The 20,956-nt window shown below is 42.6% G+C and overlaps 1 protein-coding gene across 1 annotated transcript in view; it reads left to right on the top strand.

Annotated features, from left to right (window-relative positions):
• LOC126456343 (allatostatin-A receptor-like) overlaps positions 1-20,956 on the top strand; it is a 73,258-nt gene that overhangs the window by 1,718 nt on the left and 50,584 nt on the right. The window contains exon 2 of the mRNA XM_050092095.1: positions 4,130-4,327. Coding sequence (XP_049948052.1) covers positions 4,130-4,327 — 198 coding nt within the window. The remainder of the gene's footprint in view (positions 1-4,129; positions 4,328-20,956) is intronic.

The following is a 20,956-nucleotide window of genomic DNA, read 5'->3' as shown; positions in this document are numbered from 1 at the left end:
GAGAGCATTAGTATCCTTTGTGTTTAGTGTTGTTACCATACATGAGTGGCCTGAACTGCGCCAGATGTTGATGATCACTGTTACGGACTCGAACATGCAGCTTACTCGTGTGTCTCAGCAACTGACTACATTACCGGGTTTGAAGCCCATTTGGCGGGCTTGGCTTGTCACATAGTGTAATGTACAGGTTTTCAGATGTGACAGTCGCCCGACATTGGACTGCATGGGAACGTGAAAGCATGAGTAATAGTAGTCAACGGTCCGATCGACCACGCCTGACCACAAGGAAGGATCATTGTATTGCGCACCAAGTATATTTGCGCCTGCCATCCTGCCGTCCAGCAAAAGTAATGGACTGAATGCAACACTCTGCTCATCTTGCACTGTTGGACAGAGGCTAGAAGCAGCCACACTAGGGGATTAGTGAGACATGTGTAGGCTACAATTAATAATACGAAACAATCGGCAGCGTTTGCAGTGATTCCATCAATGAGAAGCATGGACTATTGATGAATGGGGTTACGTTGCGTACAGCGATGAATCGCGGTTCCGAACTAACAAGATTACGGTCGTCAGCATGTACGGCAGCAACGTGGTAAGAGGTCCCATTCCTCCTTTGTTTTGGAGAGGCACGAAAGAGTTATTCCTGGATTCATAGTGTGAGGAGCCATCAAATATGACGTCAGGTAATGACTGATAGTTACAGACAACTCTGACGGCACAACGGTACTTCACAGACATCCTGCGTCATCTATTATTTCTGATCCAATAACAACATGGTGTCATATTTCAACAGGACAACACTCGTCCAGACATAGCACGTGTCCCAATGAACTGTCTGCGTTATGTCTAGGTACTGCCGTGCCCGCATGATCCCCAGATATGTCTTCGATAGAATACGTGTGGACGACCGCTGACGTCAAATCCGTCTAAGTGAAAGTATTCAGGATATCAGGGACCAGTCAAAAGCTGTGGACCAGTTTGCGTCAGGGGAGGATGTAACGTCTTTATGACACTTTACAATAGAATTAGTGCGTACTTTCAGGCCAGAGAGGGTGCAACGTCATACTGAAAAGTGGGTTCCTACTGACATGATTTTGTAAATCACTAAAATAATATCAAATAACCTCTCAACCTTTGAAGTTTCATTCCGTTTCCTCCTCCCCTTCTGTGCGCTTCACTTTCTTTGTCAGGCAGTTTAATTGAGCAAATTCCATTACCCTTTCTTCACTTCCGTTTATGTTCATCCTTGCCGCAGAGAAGCTACAGCTGAAAGTTGACGATCACTTCCAAGGATACGTCGCGTAGGCCGAGCTGCTCGCAACAGCGACGCAGGTAGGCATCCGGGATTCATTCCAGTACAGTGTGGTGTATGAGATTCCATTCTCCTTATTGTATTCGAACCTGCATTGTAGCTACACTTTCTTCTTCCCATTATTGGCTCTCATTCATAACCCTGCTCTCGACGAATCCGGCTTTGTTTACAAATCACGTGTTCGTGTTAGGAGACAACAGAAAACTATCTACGACCGATGACTAGCATTCCGGTATACCTAGTATTGTTTGCACCATGTCGCGTGTCTCACTATGACACTGCGCCTCCCCCCCCCCCCACCCCCCCACTCCACTGGATGCGTAGCAGTAACTGTTTCACAACTGACTCATAGAACTCTGCGTCTGCAGTATTACTTGCAGCGAACAAGAGTAAAACGTATATCGATGATGTTTCGTTGAATGGTTCGCAAGCTGACGCTGACGCTTGTTGATGGCTCAACATTGAAATCTGCAGAAATTTGCGGAAGGGTTGCACTTCTGTCACGTTGAACGATTCTCTTCATTCGTCGTTGGTCCCGTTGTTGCAGGATCTTTTTCCAGCCACAGCGATGTCGGAGATTTGATGTTTTACCGGATTCCTGATACTCACGCTACACTCGTGAAATTGTCATACGGGAAAATCCCCACTACATCGTTACCTCGAAGATGCTGTGATCCATCGCTCGTTCCCCGACTATAATACCACGTTCAAACCCACTTAAATCTTGATAACCTGCCATTGTAGTAGCAATAAGCGATCTAACAACGGCGCCAGATACTTGTTGTCTTATATAGACGTTGTCGACCGCAGCCCCGTATTCTGCCTGTTTACATATCTTTGTATTTGAGTACGCATGCCTATATCAGTTTATTTGGCGCTTCAGTGTATTTTACAACGTCATGAGACGGGAGCATCAGTCTGACTAAGATAGTGAAAATGGAAATTTCAGGTTAACTTCTGATTTGTAAAAATGATTATCATCAGAAAACTTCACACGGATTAATACAACTCAAACCATCTGCTGTACTTAATACAGTGACATTCTGCTCGATTCTTTAGTCGACAGTTCGACAATATTTAAAAAAACCACAGAAATATCAACGATGTTTCGTGACAGAAACAACGACTTGCTAACTTCCGATAGGGGATCAAACATGGGAGGTGAACGTAGTCAGAATGCTGTAAATTAATCTCACTCTCTTACTTTGCTACACGGTTCGCTGGAAAACCTAACAGTGACACTGCCTCCACATATAACATCTAACTGTGAGGAAAACAGTAACAGCTTATCTCGTATCGCTGAGCAGAATAAAAACAGAGGAGAAGTTTGCACATTTCGTAATTAATTTAAGAAATATAGCTGGCTCTCTCATGGTATGATGGTGTGGCCACTCTCATTACAAATTACAATATTATTCATTCCTCTTCAAGTGAGTGGCAGGTCCGCCCCGGTAGCTGCGCGGTCAGCGCAAGGGTCCGGGATCGATTACCGGCCGAATCAGAGAGTGAGATCAGAGAGTGCGTGTTGTGTTGTCCTTACATTCGTACCGGCACAACTGAGATTCCACTACTGAGTTGGCTGAATGGGCACAGCCGGGAAGTTAACAGAAAAAAAAGTGAAAGGCAGCAGAATTTTCAGACTACAGCCTGTCTGACAAAAACGACTATCAAAAGGCCTCTTCTGACTCCGTGCCGTCTGCCCTTACAAACTCAGAATAGGAGACACTTCATAGGTGCAACCGCTCAGCGCCAACTACCTCACAACAACATGAACTGCTTTACAGCGCGAGTCCCCTTAGGACAGCCCACATGTGTCCACAACAGACTGACCGACTTCGTACAACTGACTCTCCTTCTTCGTTTCAAATTGTACGTTCTCATGTGGCCCTATCTGTTCAGTGGCCGATCTACCGCTTCCAAGTACCAAAAGGAAAATTTAAGTGCTTCGGATGTAGCAATATCGAAATTTATTAAAGTGCAATCGGAAAATAGAAGCTAAGAACTCTCCCGTAATCCCGTACTTCATCCAGATACAGGATGGCTGAAATAACAGATACCTTTCAACTCTCGTATCAAATAGCGACTTGTACAACAAAGTGTTGTTAGAAAATAAGAGAAATACACCAATGAAGTAGAAACATCTCTAATATATATATATATATATATATATATATATATATATATATATATATATATATATATATATATATATCAACTGCTTTTTTTAAAAAAATAGGAACCCCCATTTTTTATTACATATTCGTGGAGTACGTAAAGAAGTGTGAATGTTTTACTTGGACCACTTTTGTCGCTTTGTGAAAGATGGCGCTGTAATAGTCACAAACATATGGGTCTCAATTTTAGACGAACAGTTGGTAACAGGTAGGTTTTTTAAATTAAAATACAGAACGTAGGTACGTTTGAACATTTTATTACGGTTGTTCCAATGTGATACATGTACCTTTGTGAACTTATCGTTTCTGAGAACGCATGCTGTTACAGCGTGATTACCTGTAAATACCACATTAATGCAAAAAATGCTCAAAATGATGTCCGTCAACCTCAGAGCATTTGGCAATACGTGTAACAACATTCCTCTGAACAGTGGGTAGTTCGCCTTCCGTAATGTCCGCACATACAGACATTATATATGTTTGAAGAAAATACACGCAACTGTGTTTCGTTCAAGGTCCAACGTGGTAGTTATTTCTGGTTCAGAACTTCGTGTATGTAACACTCTCTGTGGCCCATGAAAGACTTTGAAGATGAACGGCAGTAGCAGTGACGGGGTGTGTTGCGGCGGTGGTGTTGCAGATCAGCTTCTTCCTGACGTCGTACGTGCTGCCGCTGCTGCTGATCGTGAGCCTGTACCTGCGCATGCTGATGCGGCTGTGGCGCGCCGGGGCGCCAGGCGGCCACCTATCCGCCGAGAGCCGGCGCGGCAAGAAGCGCGTCACGCGCATGGTCGTCGTCGTGGTCGCCATCTTCGCCGTCTGCTGGTGTCCCATACAGGTGAGCACTTCATAAAGTCTCTCACTATGGAACACGATCGCTTACAGCTATTTTGTCTAAAACTGACATGGTGAGACCGTGGCTGTGTACAAATAATGTAGTTTCATTCTTACAAAGAAGAAGACACTAGTGGCAGGTTGCTGTCTTCTTCTTTGTAAGAATCCACCTACATTAACGATCGCTTACAGTTACACTGAGGGCAGTGGGAAGTGCTATGCCATGAACATCTTGACCGAATGATGCGAAACTGATACCCCAATATTATTTCATCCTTATGCGAGCTTATTTTTAATACAGGAAAAACTATTCTTACAGATGAACGATGACGTACGAGGGTCGTTCAATAAGTAATGCCCCACATTTTTTTTTTTGAAAGAGGCATTAATATACACAGACAAATGTCCTTATTGGTGCTTCATGTTTGATGTTTGTACTGCGCGACGGTGAAACTGCAAACCCTTATGGCAGATGTCAGACCTGTAGTACATCGTCAAAATGCGGTCTACATAAGACTCACATTACAAGCAGGGCGCTGTTATTGAATTCTCGAGCGCAGAAAAAGAAACCGTGGGGAGCATCCATAAACGTTTGAGTGCCGTGTATGGCGATGCTTTAGTTGATAAAAGTGTGGTATCGATAGCAACGATGCCACGGCATAGGTTCGTAAGTTGGCACTACGAGTCACCGACGACAGCGCACTCTAGCCGGAGCGGGAGAGCTCTACGAGCTCCGCGCCAGTTTCAGCCCATTTGATCAAGAGCAGACGGCCGGGACACTCAGCTTGAGCTTCGCACCTCATTGCAAAGTTATGTAATATGTTTGCATATGTTTATACACTGGTTGGTTCAAATGGCTCTGAGCACTATGGGACTTAACATCTGTGGTCATCAGTCCCCTAGAACTTAGAACTACTTAAACCTAACCAACCTATGGATATCACACACATCCATGCCCGAGGCAGGATTCGAACCTCCGACCGTTTATACACTGGTAAAGGTGCTTTAACTGTATTTGAAGTACCGACGTGTTTATCTTTTCGTGCTCCTACCCACACGCCGCCTTCTAGGCGGGATACAAAGAAAGTACTGTTAGGCGATAGGTAAATAAAGTTACAGCATAAGGAAATGCAGAACCAGAGCTACGTGATCAGCCACGCTCGGGACGTCCTGTCACAGCCACTGCTCCAGACACGCTGAATCGTGCAGATGCAATTATTCGCGCATCACAAGTCGACAATTGTCTCTACAGTAGTCGGTCAGCATTAGACGTGCATCTGCACTGACCGAAATTCTCAGATATTCAAAGAGCTGCTCACGATGGGCTCCACGAATGCTCACAGCGGACCATAAAATTCAAAGAAAGGCCGTTTCATCTGAATTGTTGGAGCGTTTTGAGACCGACGGTGAGGTCGTTCTGTCACGGATCGTTACGGGGCACGAAACCTGGGTGCACCACTTTGCGCCGGAAACATGGCTACGCCTACGGGACAAGAGCTTTTACAACGATGGTGTACGGTCATAGAAGGTGATGGAGATTACGTAGAAAAATAGGACGTGGACGAGACATGTTGATGTACATTGCCACCAAATTCTGACTCTTAACAATAAATACGTTCTGAGAAAAAAAAAGTGTGGCACTACTTATTGAACGACCTTCGTAACTACATCATGCCTACTGTGTCTAACTTGAATGGATTTTTGGAGACGTAGATCGCAACGCAGAATGCCCAGACGACGTTCTAGGCACCTTATCGCCACCTTTCAGTCATATTCATGGCTACCATTTGCTTGCACGTAACGCGAATCTTTCGTCCAGGGCAAAGTTCCAGACAACTGAGTAAAAGCGCCAGTTACTCCTGTATAAAAGGAAGGCGAAAGAACGGACCCTCACAGTCACAGGCCAATATTCGTAACATCCGGTTACTGCAGAATTCTTGAACACATGCTGAATTAGAAGGTAACAAAATTGGTTGAGACAGAAAAGCTTCTTGCTATTTTGTCATATGATGACATGGTTGGAGACCGTGGCTGTTGTTTGAAGACAAATGTCGATGGTGTTGAGACAGCAACCAACCACGAATTTATTTTCAGTTCCTTTATTCAAAGGGTACCGTTACCGGTCTCGAATCGTTATGATTCATCTTCAGACGGTTTTCATGCTTTCATTACAACGTTTTCTTACAGATTAATTGTCCTAAGATATAAATAATACATAATTATAAGCACGCCACACAGATGGTTCCATTGCAGATTTTCATTGGATGTGATTATGTGAAATGTCGGTTTAAAGTGTTTGTTTTCATTACAGATGTGAATACATTCCCACTGCATTCTTATCGTTGCATACGTAAATTGTTTTCGCTAAACACTTTATATTTGTCACAGAAAAGATTTCTAGCACACACCACATGTTTTGATACAATACAAAGTGCTTACAAACATATGAGTGACAAAGATGCTGTGATATATCGTAACATCATGAAGATGTCCCATGTTTGGACAAAGATCATAAATTCACGTATGCAACTGAAACGCCCTTTACACTAGTACAGAGAGATTTCCTGAGCTTTAGAGCGAATACTGTTACATTAATTACAAAGTTGATAGTTTTGAGTACTGTATAGGTAAGACAGTACATTATTTATTAACTTTTAGCATCATGAGAATTGTAGTAACATATAAATTTGCTACTTGATCTACAGATAGGCGTAGGAATATTATTTGCTTTGGAGGGTGGAAAATAATTTTTGGAAATTTTTCAGGAAAGGGGTGTCAGCTAACTCGGTTTGTTCATTAAGGATATATTCTGGGGTGCTGTTTTTGTGTGTTTGTATTTCAATTTCTTCTAATATATTTATAGTGGCTCCTTTTCCTGCTAGATGTAAAAATTTTAAGTTGTTCTCAATGTTTCTCACTTAATGGTTTTCTTCAGCAATATGAGCTGCAAATGCAGCATCTGTCCACAAGTCAGTACGGATTTAAAAAGCACTCCTTGCGACAAATCAGCTCGTCCTCTTCTAGCATGATGTCCCACAAACCATGAATGGAGGGCAGCAGGCAGATTCCATAACCGTAGTTTTCCGGCGAGCGTTTAACACGGAGCCCCTCTGCAGGCTGTTGACAAAGGTCCGAGCTTACGAATTATGTTCCCAGATAGGGATATAGGAGGCTGTAAGATGAACATCAACAAAAGCAAAACGAGGATAATGGAATGTAGTCGAATTAAGTCGGTTGATGCTGAGAGAATTACATTAGGAAATAAGACACTTAAAGTGATAAAGGAGATTTGCTATTTGGGGAGCAAAATAACTGATTATGGTCGAAGTAGAGAGGACATAAAATGTAGACTGGCCATGGCAAAGAAAGCGTTTCTGAAAAAGAGAAATTTGTTAACATCGAGTACAGATTTTAGTGTCAGGAAGGCGTTTCTGAAAGTATTTGTATGGAGTGTAGCCATGTACGGAAGTGAAACATGGACGATAACCAGTTTGTACAAGATGAGAATAGAAGCTTTCGAAATGTGGTGCTACAGAAGAATGCTGAAGATTAGATGGGTAGATCACATAACTAATGAGGAGTTATTGCATAGGATTGGGGAGAAGAGAAGTTTGTGGCACAACTTGAAGAAGGGATCGGTTGGTAGCACATGTTCTGAGGCATCAAGGGATCACCAATTTAGTATTGGAGGGCAGCGTGGAGGGTAAAAATCGTAGAGTGAGACCAAGAGATGAATACACTAAACAGATTCAGAAGGATGTAGGTTGTAGTAGGTACTGGAAGATGAAGAAGCTTGCACAGGATAGAGTAACATGGAGAGCTGCATCAAACCAGTCTCAGGACTGAAGTCCACAACAACAACAACAACACGTGGGCAGCTCGAAGACTTTTTTAGTACCGCAGCCCACTATGTTGTCATCGACAGCGAGTGTTCACCAGAGACAGGGGTACAGTCAGGAGAGCCCCAGAGAAGTCTGATAGGACCGCTCTTGTTTTCTACGTACATAAATGATCTGGCAGACAGGCTGAACATCAATTTACGGCTGTTTGCTGATGACGCTCTGGTGTAGGGCAGGGTCATCCTTGAGTGATTAGGGGGATACAACATGTCCCAGACAGATTTTCTAGTGGATGTGCTGAATGACAACGTGTTCGCAATGTAGAAAAATGTAAGTTAATTCAGACGACTAAAGAAAACCATCATCAGCATCAGTAACGTGGTGATTAGCACAGTCACATCGATTAATCATCTATATGTAACGTGGTAAAATAATACTAAATGGAAGGAGTATGTAAGGGCGCTAATAGGAAAGGCAATGGTCTACTTGTTGGAAGGGTAATTGTAGCTCGTCTATAAAGGAGACGGAGCATTGAACTAGTGCAACCCATTCCCGAGTACTGTTAGAGTGTTTAGTTATATCGATAATGGACTAAAAGAAAATAACAAACAAATAAATAATATTTGCGATCACCACCATATCGATTAAAAGAAGATATCAAAGCAATTCAGAGGAATCCTGCTGGATTTGTTACGGGGAGGTTCGATCAGCACGCAAGTATTGTGGAAATGCTTTGTGATCACAAACGGTTATCCCCGCAAGGAAGACGACGCTCTTTTTGCGAGGGCCTATTGCGGAAATTTAGAGAATCCACATTTGAGGCCAACTGCAAATCGATTCTACTTCCGCCAACGTACATCTCGCGTAAGGATCACGAAGATCCGACGCGAGAAATCAGGGCTCATATGGAGGGTTATAGACAGTCGCTTCCCTCTCGCTCTAATTGCGAGCGGAACAAGAAATGAAATAAGTAGTGATAGTGGTACGTGGTACCCTCCTCTATGAACCGTATGGTGGCTTGCGCAGTGTGTGTGGAGATCTAGATGTAGGACATGGAGGCACTATGCCGACAGATTACATACAGTTGGCTGTAGTACTTTGTCTGCAGAACCAGTTGTGACGAGATGGAGTCGGAACACAGTGTGGCAAGAAAGTCTAAGTAGGGGTCTTTCCAGAATGACTACGTCCCGAGAACATCGTAGAATTGTTCTGATGGCTCTGACGAATAAACGGATGAGAAACGCTGAAATTCCAGAATGGGTTATATGCGAAGTGTCGCCACGTACTGTCGGATACTTATTAGGGGAAGCTGCTTTCAGATCTCAAATTCCCATACGTCGTTTACTGCTGACAACATATCACAGAGGCTGTAGGGCGAGAGTCAAAGTGACTGATGACCTTGAAGTTCAGTCCCTTTCACTCCAAACAAACCAGCAAACAGGAGTCAATTGTATCATTGAGGGACACTCCATGACAGGCAGCTTGCTATAAATACAACAAAATGTAAGTTAATGCAGACGAACACTCTAACGTTTGAATATACACTCCTGGAAATTGAAATAAGAACACCGTGAATTCATTGTCCCAGGAAGGGGAAACTTTATTGACACATTCCTGGGGTCAGATACATCACATGATCACACTGACAGAACCACAGGCACATAGACACAGGCAACAGAGCATGCACAATGTCGGCACTAGTACAGTGTATATCCACCTTTCGCAGCAATGCAGGCTGCTATTCTCCCATGGAGACGATCGTAGAGATGCTGGATGTAGTCCTGTGGAACGGCTTGCCATGCCATTTCCACCTTTCGCCTCAGTTGGACCAGCGTTCGTGCTGGACGTGCAGACCGCGTGAGACGACGCTTCATCCAGTCCCAAACATGCTCAATGGGAGACAGATCCGGAGATCTTGCTGGCCAGGGTAGTTGACTTACACCTTCTAGAGCACGTTGGGTGACACGGGATACATGCGGACGTGCATTGTCCTGTTGGAACAGCAAGTTCCCTTGCCGGTCTAGGAATGGTAGAACGATGGGTTCGATGACGGTTTGGATGTACCGTGCACTATTCAGTGTCCCCTCGACGATCACCAGTTGTGTACGGCTAGTGTAGGAGATCGCTCCCCACACCATGATTCCGGGTGTTGGCCCTGTGTGCCTCGGTCGTATGCAGTCCTGATTGTGGCGCTCACCTGCACGGCGCCAAACACGCATACGACCATCATTGGCACCAAGGCAGAAGCGACTCTCATCGCTGAAGACGACACGTCTCCATTCGTCCCTCCATATACGCCTGTCGCGACACCACTGGAGGCGGGCTGCACGATGTTGGGGCGTGAGCGGAAGACGGCCTAACGGTGTGCGGGACCGTAGCCCAGCTTCATGGAGACGGTTGCGAATGGTCCTCGCCGATACCCCAGGAGCAACAGTGTCCCTAATTTGCTGGGAAGTGGCGGTGCGGTCCCCTAAGGCACTGCGTAGGATTCTACGGTCTTGGCGTGCATCCTTGCGTCGCTGCGGTCCGGTCCCAGGTCGACGGGCACGTGCACCTTCCGCCGACCACTGGCGACAACATCGATGTACTGTGGAGACCTCACGCCCCACGTGTTGAGCAATTCGGCTGTACGTCCACCCGGCCTCCCGCATGCCCACTATACGCCCTCGCTCAAAGTCCGTCAGCTGCACATACGGTTCACGTCCACGCTGTCGCGGCATGCTACCAGTGTTAAAGACTGCGATGGAGCTCCGTATGCCACGGCAAACTGGCTGACACTGACGGCGGCGGTGCACAAATGCTGCGCAGCTAGCGCCATTCGACGGCCAACACCGCGGTTCCTGGTGTGTCCGCTGTGCCGTGCTTGTGATCATTGCTTGTACAGCCCTCTCGCAGTGTCCGGAGCAAGTATGGTGGGTCTGACACACCGGTGTCAATGTGTTCTTTTTTCCATTTCCAGGAGTGTAGCTTTAGCAACGTGGTGCTTCACACAGTCACGTCGATTAACCACCAGATGTAACGTTGAAAACTGTTAAGAAACGGAAGGGGCATGTAAGTTCGCTAGTAGGAAAGGTAATGGTCGACGTCGGTTTATTGGGAGGCAAAGTGTAGCTCGTCTATACAGGAGACAGAGCATAGAACGTTAGTGCTAGTGCTAACCTTGCCCCACGTGAACATGGTGGGAGACTGCATTATAATATAATTAGTTTGAGAACACAACAGAAATACAAAATCTTCGCTGATCAGACTGGCAAATGCTCTATGCATAAATTTATTGTATTAGTTCCTTGTCAAATATGAGACCAACTTGACAACAACAAGAATTACGAAAGTCAAAAGAATCTGAGAGTGAAGAACACATGTTGTTTTTGTTGTGATCTTCAGTCCAAAGACTATTTGATGCAGCTCTCCATGCTATTCTATCCTGGGCAAGCCCTTTCATCTCGAACTACCTACTGCAACCCACATCTCACTGAATCTGCTTAGTGTATTCATCTCTTGGTCTCCCTCTACGGCTCTCCACCCCCCTCACGCTTCCCTCCAGTACTGATTTGATGATCCCTTGATGCCTCCGAATGTGTCCTACCAATCGATCTCTTCTTTTAGTCAGATTGTACCACAATTCTTTTCAGTACCTCCACATTAGTTACGTGATCTACCCATCTACTCTTCAACATTCTTCTGTAGCACCACATTTCAAAAGCTGATATTCTCTTCTTGTGTAAACTGTTTATCGTCCATGTTTCACTTCCATACGTGGCTACACTCCATATAAATAATTTCAGAAACGACTTCCTGACACTTAAATCTATACTCGATGTTAACAAATTTCTCTTCTTCATAAATTCTTTCCTTGCCATTGCCAGTCCACATTTTATACCCTCCCTACTTCGACCATCATCAGTTATTTTACTTCCCATATAGAAAAGCTCATTTACTATTTTAAGTGTCTCATTTCCTAATCTAATTCACCCAGCATCACCTGAATTAATGCAACTACTTTCCATTATCCTCGTTTTCCTTTTGTTGATGTTCATCTTATATCCTCCTTTCAGGATAATGTCCATTACGTTCAACTGCTCTTCCAAGTCCTTTGCTGTTTCTGACAGAATTACAATGTCATCGGCAAGTCTCAAAGTTTTTGTTTCTTCTCCCTGGACTCCAAATTTTTCTCTTGTTTCCTTTACTGCTTGCTCACTATACAGGTTGAATAACACCGCGTATAGGCTACAGCCCTTTCTCACTCCCTTCTCAACGACTGTTTCCCTTTCGTGCCATCTGGTTTCTGTACAAATTTTAAATAGCTCTTCGTTCCCTGTATTTTACCCCTACCACCTTCAGAATTTGAAGAAAAGTTTTGCAGTAAACATTGTCATAGCTTTCTCTAAGTCTACAAATGCTAGAAACGTAGGTTTGCCCACCTTTAACCTCTCTTCTAAGAGCAGTCGTAGGGTCAGTATTGCCTCACGTGTCCCTACACTTCTCCGGAATCCAAACTGATCTTCCCCGTGGTCGGCCTTTGCCAGTTTTTCCATTCTTCTGTAAAGGAATCGTGTTAGTATTTTGCATCCGTGACTAATTAAACTGATCCTTCGGTAATTTTCACACCTGGAAGCATCTGCTTTCTTTCGAATCGGGATTATCATCTTCCTCTTGAAGTCTGAGGGTATTTCGCCTGTTTCATACATTTTGCCCACTAGATGGAAGAGTTTTGTCGCGGCTAGCTCTCCAAAAGCGATCAGTAGTTCTAGTGGAATGTTGTCTACTCCCGGGGCCTCGTTTCGACTTAAGTCTTTCAATGCTTTCTCAAATTCTGCACGCAGTATCGTATCTCCCTTCTCATCTTCCTCTACGTCCTCTTCTCTTTCCATAATATTCCCGTCCAGTACATCTCCCTTTTACAGACCTATATACTCCTTCCACCTTTTTGCTTCCCCTTCTTTTAGGACTGGTTTTCCATCTGAGTTCTTGATATTCATACTGGTAGTCCTCTTCTCTACCTGCAGGTAGCATCTATCTTACCTCAAGTGATATATGTTTCTATATCCTTACATTTGTCCTCTAGCCATTCCTGCTTAGCCATTTTGCAATTCCTGCCCATCTCATTTTTTAAACGTTTGTATTCCCTTTCGCCTGCTTCATTTATTGAATTTTTATATTTTCTTCTTTCATCGATTAAACTTATCTCTTGTGTTACCCAAGGATTTCTACTAGCCCCCGTCTGCTTAATTACTTGATCCAATGCTGCCTTCACTGTATCATCTCTCAAAGGTACCCATTCATCTTCTACTGTATTCCTTTCCCATGTTCTTGTCACTCGCTCTCTGATTCTTCCTCTGAAACCTTCTGCAACCTCTGCTTTTTTCAGTTTGTCCAGGTCCCATCTCCTTAAATTCCTGCCTTCTTGCAGCTTCTTCAGTTTTAATCTTCAAATGTGGACACGTGTGACTTTTGAGTACGTCTTTTTGGCATAGCCCATTTTCATAATATTAAACTTACGAGAACATAAACTGTTTTATACTCAGCCGGGAAACGTGAAGTCCTGGCTAAAACAGTTCCAACCAAGAAATATATTTTTCACAATACTAGCAAGGAGCACCTTCAAAGGCTCAATATAACTTATGAGCCTTGAAAAGGACTTCTACCCCTGCTACACTATATGATCCTGGTCATTCCCATGTTGACGTACATTTAATGGTTGGTTTATCGATTTAAAAACGTTACAAAATGGGACTGGATGAACGTTAGACTACAATAAGAGCAAATGAAAATAACAAAATTAATCACATTTTTACATGACCGTTGCCAGTCTGTAGCACGCCGAGGTTCTGCACGCTGTGAAGGCAGACGCCGACAAATCCTAGAAACGAATGGCAACGCACCAAGCTATCCCTTAAAACCGAAACCGCTTAAGATGACTTTTCCATCGCTAATCATTGTCTCAGCGAAAACGTTGGTGCACCAGTGCATCAACGACCTAGAAATGTATCAGGTACCAGTATGTACATATCGGAACGATATGAGAAATGATGAAATAAGCGAAGATGAAACGGACTTATTACATCCAGAGTTTTACCATTCTTCACTGAAACATCTGAGGATATCAACAACTTATTTCCGAATTGGCCTTTTTTTATTCATACTGTTCTTCAGTAATCCCTGTACCCTCAACCCTTTTGTAGATCCACACAAAAAGTGCATAAACTTGCAAATGGGAGCTAAAATTGTTTGTAGCACATCTATCCTAAACAACAGCAATAAATTCTCTAATGGCGGAGACAGTGGAACATCATATATCCTTGTGATAAAAGGATTATCTAACATTTACCGTACTGCTGTCACTGACACCCTCGCAGTGTGCCACACTGCATCAACACAACGTCGATCATTTGAGTTTACAGAGATAATTCGCAATCGAAATCCCATGGGCTGTGGCAAGGCGATGTCTCAGAAATATATTTTGCTCTAGGGATGCCCGGTCTACGAGGTATGTAAGTGAACTTCTGTGAAGTGTGGAAAATGGCGGATAGGTGCTGGCAGGGTTGAAACTAGGCGGCTATAAGTAATTCTCTCACGGAAATTGTTAGGCGTACATCTATAGTTATTTTAGCCATTTCATGAGCTTCTATTGAGACATGCTGTCCTGAACTGTGATCCAGCATGTGCTATGCCGGTCTTAACTCACATGGACAAGATAGTGTGATACCTTCAAACACTAATATGTTTACAGTGGATAGATGGAGTACACTAGAAATACATTAAATGCCTGTAAAACTGAATTCCAAATACCTAACATGTACATTTCTTATATAACCTCCTAGTTGAACGTGAGAGTCACGTGGTCATCAGAGAAAGATACGAGTAATACAGCTGCTCCTCGGAACATCTGAATGGACACAGCACATTCTGAGTCTCACATATGGTCAAAGCTCGGTCCGGAAAGGGTGTCCAAGCTACTTAACGAAAAAAGTGCCGACAAGCAATACTAAACTATTATTCCAAAACCATGGATCCAATTTAATTAATATTCACGAAATATGAATCGCATATGAGTAATCTATATACAGATGAAAACAAAGTTTTTAAGTTGACAGACACGGGTTATAATTCTGCAGTGTATCTCCCTCGTGCTGGTCATGTCCTCATTTTGACTCATGCGGTCGGCCCGTGCTTCGGCCTTTGGTGAGACGACCAGGTTGTCGAAGTTGCTCGAAGCAACGCCTGGTGCTTTTCCTAGATGGTGGCAGAATCAAAGATAAAATGCCCTCTGTGCTGAAACTGCTCACTCACTTCTTCAAAACTTCCAGTGTGCTGCACGGGTGGCGCCTATGAACTGATGCGCACTGGCTGGCAACGGGCGCGAACACGATCGCTGTCGTTTTTTACACCTCGTTACCATACTATCGGTGGTAAACGAAAATTTAGATCCTCTTTTTTTCCAAAGGTACATAAAGCATTCATTTTCAATTTGTAATTCATTAAATACATATTAATTACATTGGATCCGTCCTTTTGAGTAATCATGTATAGCCAACACTGAACTGGCGAGAAGGACCTACATAAGTTCAAAATAAATTATGACACTTGAATAGTACAGACCTTACGTCCAGCATATATTGATGTGCACTAATTTCTCCCTCTATTATCCCACGTGGCGCTGACCATACTAATGGCGAGATACATCTAACGAGGAGTTCAGCAATCTGGCATAACGGGTATTCGTACGCATCTGATATTCGAAGCTCGAGGTAAACATGACGACATGGATTGCGTAAGTCTGAGGGAAATAAAATAGGCCAGGTTGTTATTTTTAGCAGAGTAAAAACGAGAAGGCAAGCTTACAATTCTTACTCCATTTACTTTTACCGCAGTATGTTATTAAAACCCGTATTTCTATGTATCACTGCGTGGGTTACTTTTCTAACTACAACAGTTCAACTTTCAGAATCTTGTCGCATTAGTTTTTAATGACATGCTTGGGTAACGGTATAGTAAAAGAGAATAGGCATGCATGTCCTGGAAGAATAAGATGGAAGAACCTGAAATGAACAAGAAGATAAGGAATGAAAAGAAACAGCGTACTGGATTGAAGAACAAGTGTGAGAAAGTTTTACGTGTTCTTTGCTGGGCAGCCGGATAAGAAGAAAAAGGAAACCAGAAGTAAGGAGGAACAAGTAAGAAGGAGCAAGTAAGGAGGAGCACAAGAGTCATCGGAGGTTGTCTCGAATGAAAAACAGCCCACATTTGTACTAAATTATGATTATTTTAAACCTTGACCATGGTTTCTGCTATAATAATATAGTCTTCTTCAGAAGTCATTTACATTAATAAATGAAAAATGTCTTAGCCCAGCTGCTCCGTCAAGACCAATAAAATAACTTTAACAGACAAAAGCCTGTTTCGAACATAAGTAAAATTACATATGGCACCGTATGTCCTCCGCCACTACCACTGTTATACTCATCGGAGGTGTTGGATGTTTCCAGTATTCGTGACGGTGATTACGATAAGTAGTTTACTGGTGCAATGAAATCATTATCTACAACTAAAGTGCTATGTTCCATATATGGAGAAGTAGGAAAAGAGAAAGAATTGTGGTGCAGATGTGTTTGGTACTCTACTTGTTTTGAAGACGCTGAATATTCTGGAGAAGACACGCCAAGAATAAGTTTGTGATTACTCGTTATCCAAGAAATGGTCAAACTAATTGTTGAACTGTGAGAATGAAAGTGATTACACATTCCAAGTTGTTAGAAATAAAAGTTTACTATGCAGTCACTGGTTTATTTTCCCATAACCCGTTGAGATGGTCCATGTGATAATCTTCAGGTGCAAAATTGTGTTTTTACGTTCCTGGTGTTAATGTAGGGCACAGACCCATTTCCACAGCAGCAGATCAAATGCAAGGTAGGGTATCTTTCGTGTTTTGCTGGTGATCAAGTGCTTTTTCGGGAAAGCGATCATAAATAAAATACCAATTTGTAGCAGTAAATCATACGTGTAAGGAAAGTAGGAGGAAAAAAATGCTGCCTACTGCTACGTGCAACAAGTAACAGTATTTAGCATCTTTTGAATTCTACTTCTTCTTAAGTACACTTTACTCTTACAAATTCGTGATTTTAAGTTCAAGCTGCCTTTTCTGCAAAACCATTTTCTTCCATTTCCCTCAGGTCTGCTGTAGCTTCTTAGATCCATGTCACTGATATTCCTGGGTTTCTATCAAAAACGTTAAAATCATTTTTGTTATTCTTTTCTCATCTACCCTTTTTGAAGTCCATAGAATACAACTCTTCTCTTCCTCATTCGTTCCAGTTATTCATAAACTTATGTATTACTTCTTAAATTCCCTTTGTCATATTTGACTCAAACATTTTTCTGGTTATTTCGTTTCCTTTTTTTCTATTTCACCTAACTGATGACTTTATTTAACGAAAGGCATTCTGAAGCAAAAAGGGATTCTGGTGTAATAAAAACGTTGCAGTGTCGGAGTTTTGCGTTTATGGACATAGATTTCTTGTTACACAAATACTTTCTTAATTGAGTAGCCACCTCCGATTTCCTGTCATCACTAAGTTAGCTTCTTTGTTCATAGCATTTGGTTGTATTATTTCACATGAATATTTCAATTTTGTAGTATTTTTTATTCTCTCATTATCAGTTTCCATGTATTTTGGTGGCTCCTTCGCATCTGTCATATACTCTCTTTCTTCAGAAGATATTCGTAGGCCCGCTTTTCAAGCTGTCTCTTGTAGGAGATTCATCCGCATTGTTGCATCTTCATAAATTCAGCTAAGATGACAAGATCGTAGTGAAAACCAAAACCCCCTACTGCTGTTTTTTAATCTTTCTTCTTCTTTCCTAGTACACAATTCAAAAGCAGTTGGGATAATCCATGTCCTTGTCTCACACAGTTTTTATCTCAAAAACCTTGGAGATTTCGCCTAAAAATTTACTTTTGCACTTTCTGATTGTAAATTTCAGATTAAAAATTTGTTCCACACAGGATCGACCTTCTTCAAAACCCACTTGGACTCTTCTCACTACTTTTCCAGTTGATTTTCCTCTCTGTTTTGTGATGATTTTGAAAAAAATTTGTAACTCATTGCAAGGAGGAAAATTTCTCTATAGTTGTTGGGGGTCAGTTTTCTCTCCATTTTTGTGGACTGCGTGAATTAATGCTGCCTTACAAACTTATGGTATAGCTTCTGTTCCCCAGAGTTTTTGAAAGATTTCACGTAGCTTCTTGACTGTTCCAACAACTGCAGCTTTCCACATTTCAGCATTTACTAAATCTTCCCCTGGGGCCTTATCATTCTTCAAACCTTTAATGACACTTTAATTCTGAGTTTGTGTAAGCGCATCCGCGATTTTGTGCTTGAAATTTTGGTTTTGGTTTCTCACAATTTAAAAACAACTTGAAGTAGCTTGCAAATATTTTTCTTGGTTGTTTAGGGCGAATTTTCCATCTTATTTCCTTTCCAGTCTGCACGTTGAAATTCCCTAGTACAATTTTAACGTTCTTCAATGGAACCTTTCATGGTTCGTGTTCCAGTGATTCCTAGAAGCTTTCTTCTTTTTCTGTATTCCCTTTAGTGTCCTCATTTATTGGAACAAGGCAGTTTGTACGGTAAAAGTGGACAGAAAGAATTGAGAGCCCTTCACTTGCAGGATAAAAACCTATTACCGAATTAACTATTGTTCTGCTTACCACGATTCCTGTTCCTAGATGTGGAATGCCTTTTCCCATTGGATTCTAGTCTTTCTTTCCATTCAGAATCCTGTATCCTTATGATTCTATCATCAGTAGACATAGCTTCTTGAAGAGCCAAAAGTAGTATTTTCTATTCGTCTAATACTTTAATATCAACTTTTTTTTCTCTGTTTTCAAAAGTGAATATTTGTTTAAGATGCCAAATAAGAATTTCCTCTTTGATCTTGATTTTCCTGTAGGGTTCCAGAATATTGTGAGTTCTCTACCTTGCACGTTGCTCCAGGATTATGATGTGCTGGTTGCACCAGTTCCTGTGACGCAGGATTTCCTTCGTAGCTTACCTCCTGAGATAGTTGCATTTGCAGAAATATCCGTCATGCATAAACTATTTGATCTTCTCGTTGGGGAATTGGTATGTGCCAAGTCACATCTAAAACAGAGGCTCAAGAGAGTTATTACAGCCACCCCTCACATGGGGTACTAATGCTGACCAAATGCCGCCGGATACGGGAACAAAGGCGTTTGGACTTATAGGTTGTAGCTTTCATACTGCCCCTAAAACCAAGGTTGCCTCAGCGCCAGTTATGCTGTACCAATGATTTTCATCACCGTCTGCACTACCGTTGAGGTCTCCATCGCTAAACTAACAAGCGGACCGCACTAGGTACCATCACCGGCCAGGAGAACAAAGGGTTTTTTAAGGAGGTGTTACTCCTCCCCCCCTCCTTTCTCAACCGAGCTTGCAACGCCATCGGTGGAGTTTTATTTGTATTTATTAACAGCAAAGTGACACGTAATTTACACGGCGATTATTTTCACGCGGACATACTTAATACCTTCGCAAGCACAAAGTTCCCCAAACACTGGGGATAATTACCACGTGAGGGAGGGAATCCATCTTATATTTGCAGATAAACTTTATTGTACTGTTTGCCAGATTCACCGGTAAATGATTAAACATAGTAAAAGTAGAGATACTACAACTATCTTACTTACAGTTGGTTTTAAGGGAAATTATCACGAATACGTAAAAACAATAATTTGTGCTTAAGTAATCAGTTTTCGACCATTTTTCCTTAATTCTTGGTTGTCAAATTTTACATATTCTGGAAAATTCCACTGAGTGAAAGTTTTATTGGAAAATTGCGCTGGAAACACCAAACTGCACAAAGTGAACCCACGTTCCTCTAAATATTTGCCAGCCCACAGCAATATACGGCTCCGCATGGTGGCCGATGCAGACGCCACCGATTCCTGAAACAAATGCCAGCACACTACGCCACCTGAAGCTCTTAACGACCGGACGAAACGGCCAAAACTCAGTGAACAACCGCGAAGCAGTCTTAAATTAATGTGCCGTTGTGCGAACGAACTATTTCACTCCTATAGGCTTAGAGAGGTAGAAATTCATCGAGCCTTAACTCGTTTGTGATAGAGAAATCTCAGCGATGATAAAAGTAGGGAAGAGAACTCCTTTCAAAAGCGTTACCTACGAATGGCAAGACTCGATACTTTGGCCGGCACAGAGTTTTATTCTTCCAAGAATTTTCAGTCTGCACGATAATTTAAAGTGGGCCTCAGTCGAAAAATTAGGGCGGAGGTGATACAAGCGGATTGATCACTCTAGAAACTTAAAGTGCTATTGTTGACAGGCTGCAAAATAAAGCTAGATGCATACTGTGAAAGATAGGCTCTATGTGGTTAGACCTCAGCCCTTGGCCATCTGAAAACATTGACCTGTAGAGAAACGGAGATCGGCTGAAGTTGAGTCGTGACGTGGCAATCCCTATTGACTTTTGAGAGCTTGTAAAACTTGACGATGCAGCGGATCTAACTGCAAGATCTGCTACCCCTCTGATCTCCAGTTCTCGTTACTATGATCAGTAGCGACGGAGGAACCAGTATTAGCCGAGTCTGATCAATTTCTTGGTGATTAATACCAACGCTCTAAAGGTGGGAAAATGGGACACGAGGAAGATGTGCAGAATGAAGATAGGTAGTGCGTTTTCTAGCATTCTTTCTGTAGGGGCAGAAAAGAGCGGATGTAAGATGAGGAACTGTGTCTTTCAAATAGGGAGCAAGT

Source organism: Schistocerca serialis, chromosome 2 (assembly GCF_023864345.2).
Source record: "Schistocerca serialis cubense isolate TAMUIC-IGC-003099 chromosome 2, iqSchSeri2.2, whole genome shotgun sequence".
Taxonomy (NCBI): domain Eukaryota; kingdom Metazoa; phylum Arthropoda; class Insecta; order Orthoptera; family Acrididae; genus Schistocerca; species Schistocerca serialis.
Note: the sequence above shows the minus strand (reverse complement) of the source record. Positions and strands in the feature narration are given on the sequence as shown.